General features: G+C 49.9%; 1 protein-coding gene across 1 annotated transcript; it reads left to right on the top strand.

Annotated features, from left to right (window-relative positions):
• The first annotated feature begins 24 nt into the window (after window positions 1–24).
• Window positions 25–5,006, top strand: NEFM (neurofilament medium). The gene is made up of 3 exons (XM_030509923.1): window positions 25–1,184; window positions 1,558–1,682; window positions 3,037–5,006. Exons 1-3 carry the CDS (start codon window positions 123–125, stop codon window positions 4,424–4,426), a joined length of 2,577 nt encoding a protein of 858 aa, XP_030365783.1. The 5' UTR covers window positions 25–122; the 3' UTR covers window positions 4,427–5,006.
• The last annotated feature ends 1,434 nt before the right edge of the window (window positions 5,007–6,440 follow it).

Here is a 6,440-nt window from a genome sequence, read left to right as displayed (position 1 = left end):
GGGGGTTTCCGCCCCCCGCACACGTGTGGGGCCGCCCCGCACTCGCCCGGCGGGGCTATATAAGGGGCAGCGGCTGCCGAAGTAGCGCCGCGCCGCCGCCCGCCACCCCCGAGTGCCCCACCATGAGCTACACCATGGAGCCCCTGGGCAACCCCTCGTACCGCCGGGTGACCGAGACCCGGGCCACCTATAGCCGCGCCAGCGCCTCTCCGTCCAGCGGCTTCCGCTCGCAGTCGTGGTCGCGGGGCTCGGGCAGCACCGTGTCCTCCTCCTACAAGCGCCCAAACCTGGGGGTCCCGCGGGCTGTCTACGGCTCCACAGTGCTGAGCTCAGCCGAGAGTCTGGACGTGAGCCAGTCCTCGCTGCTGAATGGCGCGGCGGAGCTGAAGCTGAGTCGTTCTAACGAGAAAGAGCAGCTGCAGGGGCTGAACGACCGCTTCGCCGGGTACATCGAAAAGGTGCATTACCTGGAGCAGCAGAACAAGGAGATAGAGGCGGAGCTGGCGGCGCTGCGGCAGAAACACGCCGGGCGGGCGCAACTGAGCGATGCCTATGAGCAGGAGCTGCGGGAGCTGCGCGGGGCCCTGGAGCAGGTGAGCCATGAGAAAGCGCAGATCCAGCTGGATTCGGAGCACATCGAGGAGGACATCCAGCGCCTGCGGGAGCGCTTCGAGGATGAGGCGCGGCTGCGCGACGAGACTGAGGCCACCATCCGCGCCCTGCGCAAGGAGATGGAGGAGGCCTCGCTGATGCGGGCGGAGCTGGATAAGAAGGTGCAGTCGCTGCAGGACGAGGTGGCCTTCCTGCGGGGTAACCACGAGGAGGAGGTGGCCGAGCTGCTGGCGCAGCTGCAGGCGTCCCATGCCACGGTGGAGAGGAAGGACTACCTGAAGACCGACCTCACCACGGCGCTGAAGGAGATCCGCGCCCAGCTGGAGTGCCAGTCCGACCACAACATGCACCAGGCCGAGGAGTGGTTCAAGTGCCGCTACGCCAAGCTGACGGAGGCGGCCGAGCAGAACAAGGAGGCCATCCGCTCCGCCAAGGAGGAGATCGCCGAGTACCGCCGGCAGCTCCAGTCCAAGAGCATCGAGCTGGAGTCTGTGCGCGGCACCAAGGAGTCGCTGGAGCGGCAGCTCAGTGACATCGAGGAGCGTCACAACAACGACCTCACCACCTACCAGGTACCGGGGAGGGGGGGCGGCCCGGGCTGCGCCGAACGCCGTTCGGGCGGCGACAGGGGCGGGGTGCCTGATGCCGGTCCCGCCAGGGGGCTGGATGTGGGGCTGGGGGACACCCCGAAGGCTGTTATCGTCCCCTCTGAGGGCTGGGTGCGGGGCTGGGGGGGTGCGCCCCGAGGGCTGAACCCCCCCGGACTGGCCGCAGGGGATGGAGGTGCTGGGGAGGGCAGTGGGACCCGAGTAGGTTCTGCTCTGGTATCACCACCACCTCTCAAAGTGGCAGAAAGAGTTTCTGAAAGTCTTTGAGAACTTTTGCACTGGTTCTGCATGAGGTTTATGTCTGTGTCAAAGAGGTTTTCTGTGTTTTCCATTGCAGGACACGATTCATCAGCTGGAGAATGAGCTTAGAGGAACAAAGTGGGAAATGGCACGTCACTTGAGGGAATACCAGGACCTCCTCAATGTCAAGATGGCCCTGGACATCGAAATTGCTGCATACAGGTACAGTAGGATCATTGCGGACATGTCTGGAATATTAATAGCACTGCAGATGCTGCTGGTGTGGGGAACCTTGCCATGGATGAGAAGTGTCTGCATGCAGTGAAATTGGGGCTCGACTAAATTACAACCATTTCAGAATCTCTGCAGACCCAAGGAGTGTTTGCAGGAGGAGCCCTGGGTTCCTTAGGGACCAGCTCCCTGCCAATGCTCCCTATAAGCTCAGTGGGCACAGGACAGTGTGACTCAGTGCAGTGGCACCGTGTGCCGCAGTCTGTCCTTGTTTACAGGAGCAGAAGATGCAGCAAAAGACAAGCTTATTTTTAATCCCCGTTTTCTTTGCATATGCCAAGCAAGTGGTGCTTGTCACCTCAACTCCCTTTTCTCACCGGGGAGAGACAGTGCACTTTCTTGATCATGGTTTCTAGCAGGGAGTGCTCGTCTGTCTGTCACAAACACTTTTGCTTTTCTTCCTCAACTTTTAAAGGCATCCACTCTCGTCTGGAGCAGGAACGTTGCTTGCTATTGCCATCACCTGGCAGGTTGTTCTAGTCTCCTTTGCATCCCTTTAGAACTCCCATCAGAGAACTGCTGATATTTCTGGGTCACAGGCTTAGATGAAAAACATGCATTTGAATATCAGAAAAGCAAAACCAAAAACCTCATCTCCAGCTCTGCTTACATTCCTCAGCTTGTTCAAACACACAGATACCCCAGGCTCTACAGCTGTTTGCTGCCCAAGCTAGCAGAACAAAAGTCTCTTCAGCTCTCATAGGTGCACAAGAAAGATGGATGCCCAAACTATTGAGTTAGGATATATCATAGAATCACAGACCAGTTTGGGTTGAAAGGGACCTTAAAGCTCATCCAGTTCCAACCCCCTGCCACGGGCAAGGTCACCTTCCACTAGACCAGTTGCTCCAAGCCCTGCCCAACCTGGCCTTGAATATGCCCTAAATGGCTCTGAATGTCTCAGCCACATCTGGGTCTGTGGGCTGGGCCAAATTCTGTTTCTTGAAGTCCTAATGCATCCAATACAGTTAATTACTTTGCCATACTCTGCACTGACTTATGCCGTAATAAAGCTTTTGACTTTAAGGATGAATTTCAGTGCATCAGCTGAAGGTGTTACACTTGCCACATTTAAACCAAGCTAAAAGCTGTTTGCTGAGTATGAATTTTGCAAAAGAGCAGATTCAAGGAAAGCTGAACTGGGACTGTAAGGGATGGATTATGCTGATCAGCTCTAGCATATCCCATATACAAGCTGGTTTCATCCTGCTGACAGGGAAACAATTAATACCTGTCCCTTACGTTTGGTTTCTATGCTCATTTTTTCTCCTTCTGATTCCTTTAGGAAGCTACTGGAGGGCGAAGAGACAAGATTCAGTGCCTTCTCTGGAAGCATTACTGGACCTGTATTCACACACAGGCAACCATCAGTCACAATAGCATCCACTAAAATTCAGAAAACAAAAATTGAACCACCAAAGCTGAAGGTCCAGCACAAGTTTGTAGAAGAAATCATTGAAGAGACGAAAGTAGAAGATGAAAAGTCTGAAATGGAAGATGCCCTAGCAGCTATTGCAGAAGAAATAGCAGTCAAGGCCCAGGAGGAAGAAAAAGCAGAAGAAGCAGCTGCAGAGGAAGAAGAGAAGGCTGCTGCAGAAGAAGCAGCTGAGGAAGAAGAGAAGGAAGAAGAAGCTGAGGAGGAAGAAGAAGCTGCAAAATCTGATGCAGCAGAAGAAGGAGGTTCTGAAAAAGAAGAAATAGAGGAAAAGGAAGAAGGGGAGGAGGCTGAGGAAGAGGGTGAGGAAGCTGAGGCCAAGGGCAAAGCTGAAGAGGTAGCAGCAGCAAAGGTAGAGAAGGCCAAATCGCCTCCTGCAAAGTCGCCCCCTAAGTCCCCCCCTAAATCTCCTGTAACGGAGCCAGCCAAGGCTGCCCAGAAAGAACCAGCCGCAGAAGCAGGAAAAGAACAGAAGGTGGAGAAAGTTGTTGAGAAACCAGCCAAGGAGGAAGAAAAAGCAGCATCTCCAGAGAAGCCAGCGACACCAAAGGTAACCTCTCCAGACAAGGCAGCAACCCCGGAGAAGCCTGTGACACCAGAGAAGCCTGCAACCCCAGAGAAGGCAGTGGCCCCGGAGAAGCCGGTGACGCCGGAGAAGCCCCGCTCCCCAGAGAAGCCAGCGACTCCGGAGAAGCCCCGTTCTCCAGAGAAGCCCCGTTCTCCAGAGAAACCAGCGACTCCAGAGAAGCCCCGCTCTCCAGAGAAACCAGCCTCTCCGGAGAAGCCACGCTCCCCAGAGAAGCCGGCCTCCCCGGTCAAAGATGGGAAGGCTGTGGTGGAGGAGACCGTCACTGTCACAAAGGTAACCAAGATTAGTGCAGAGGTAGAGAAGGAGTCCAGGAAAGAAGACATTGCAGTGAATGGTGAGGTGGAGGAGAAAAAGGAACAGGAGGAATCCAAAGAGAAGGAGGTTGAGGAGGAAGACAAGGGAGTTGTCACTAATGGCCTAGATGTGAGCCCAATTGATGATAAGGGTGAGAAAATAGTAGTAACCAAAAAAGCAGAGAAAATCACTGGTGAAGGTGGGGACAGTACAACCACATATATCACAAAGTCAGTGACAGTCACTCAGAAGGTAGAGGAACATGAAGAAAGCTTTGAGGAGAAATTAGTGTCCACCAAGAAAGTGGAGAAAGTTACTTCACATGCTGTAGTAAAGGAGATTAAAGAGGCTGAATAAATAAATCATAGCTAAGTTAAACAAAACTCAAGAGCTTGGGTCGGTGCAAAAGGTTAAGCCATATGACAGCTGCAAAATGCATGTGAGTGACGGCTTCAAAGCAGAACGGGTTCTCTCATGGAGGCTCCAGACACACAGTATTTTACTTTTTTGTGCAATATAAAGGGGAGGGGGGGGGAATGCATGCAGGCTCAAGATGTGCTCCCTCCACAGAGCTTGGGGCTCTACAAAAAATACTACTATAATAGTGCATGAGATGAAATGTGCAGAGGAAGCTTTTGAATCTCCTGAGCTGTTGGAGGGACATATCTGAGGAATGACTTAAGATGTATTATGCAAAGAACCAACTGAGCCAAAAAGACAAACAGAAAACAGTCATAGAATATTCATGAGAACCAGAACTCTCCTAGCCTTAAAAAAAAAGCTACTTATAAATAATTATGTTTACCTCACTGGTGCAATTTAGGGTGGACTTTTGCTCATGGGAGAACCTAGTTGACATGCACAGTACGCAACCTTTTGTTGTTTGATGTAAAAGTCACAGCAGTTCTTGCTCAATAAAGGTCAATACTGAAAACAAGACTTGTCTGGTGACTTTTTTCCAACTTGGATCCTTCCCTGATGTTTGATACGCTGTCCTCAACAGGAACACACTTGCATGGGTTGATAAGTTGCTTGGTGTCCTCATTTAGAAAACAAGTTTGAATTGGATATATGAACAAATTTCCTGTAATAAAACACATAGCTGAGCTGGTTTAAGCAAATAGATAAGATCCATATCCCATCTTTCTGTAGTAAAGAGGAATCTATTAAAGTCTCCTGCCTGGCCTTTTAGGTGCTTAGAGAGGCTGCAATTCCTTTTGCTAGCAATGGAAAGGTCTCTGAGCCATGTGCTGCTCACATCTGAGCAATCCTGCTTTACTAAGGGTGAAAATGTTAAACTGCTGCAAGTGTAATTTTCCTCCTTACACACCAGTCTCAATGTGCAAGGAGAGCCTTAAAGGTGTGATTTCCAGACTATTCCTTGATTTTTCCTGTGAGGAGTGCCTGTCTGACCTGTTTGTCGCTTAAGTGTGCAAAGATCCATTAAGTCAACCAAGACACCCTGTGTTCATCAAAATGGGGTGGCTTCTGATTATTTTTCCCCTCCTGCCTTAATTATATGGGAACATCTTTATCGGTTATCAGTCTCCAATGGCCAGTAAGTGCAATCTGCTTCTAAACACAAAATTCCAAAATTGAGAGCAAGCAAATTCCTGGAAAAAGGAAACTGTCTTTTACTGGAATCATGGATCAAAAATATTCTGAACTAATTTTTTACATATCTGTCCATTTGAAAATGGCTGTAGAAATGAGACCCTTCCAGAGCCTGAACTGAGGCTGGGTCAGGCTCAGATTATACCTGGTGTGATTGACAGATAAAACCAAATCAAAGCGTTTTTAAATTTCCAGTAGAAAGGAATCATTGGCCTTTGTCTACTGCCACTTCCCAGTCAGCTTTATTAAGAAGAAAGCCTGTTAAAGGGCCTTCTAAAATCCCACTACATGGAAAATAAATGGAGACAAATAAAACAAAGGGAAAAAGAGGAAGGCTCCAACCCCAATTTGGGGAACTGATATATCTTATTACAGGATTAATATTGTGATTATTTTTATCATGTTTCAAAAGGAAAATGAAGAACACACCTACTGCCTTAACTCCCACAACTAGCAAAGAAATGCATATCACTTTTAAGCCTGTTCACTACATGGACTGTCCTGAAATCTGCTGAATAATTGAGGGTCTGATCAAAATCTGCAACTCACATATGCCTTCCAATCCTTTCCCCTATTGATAATTGAAGATCAAGTAGTTTCTAATTGAAAGGGTTCTGCATGTTCTTCACTGGAGAAACTGCAAGAAAGTCCACAGCAGATAAGCCTTTCTAATAAAGCTGAATGTCTTTGTACAGCAAAGTAATGACTGTTTCTCCTGCTGATATCAACAATGGAAATCTGTGCTCAACAGCTTGCT

Source organism: Strigops habroptila, chromosome 21 (genome assembly GCF_004027225.2).
Source record: "Strigops habroptila isolate Jane chromosome 21, bStrHab1.2.pri, whole genome shotgun sequence".
Lineage (NCBI taxonomy): Eukaryota > Metazoa > Chordata > Aves > Psittaciformes > Psittacidae > Strigops > Strigops habroptila.
Note: the sequence above shows the minus strand (reverse complement) of the source record. Positions and strands in the feature narration are given on the sequence as shown.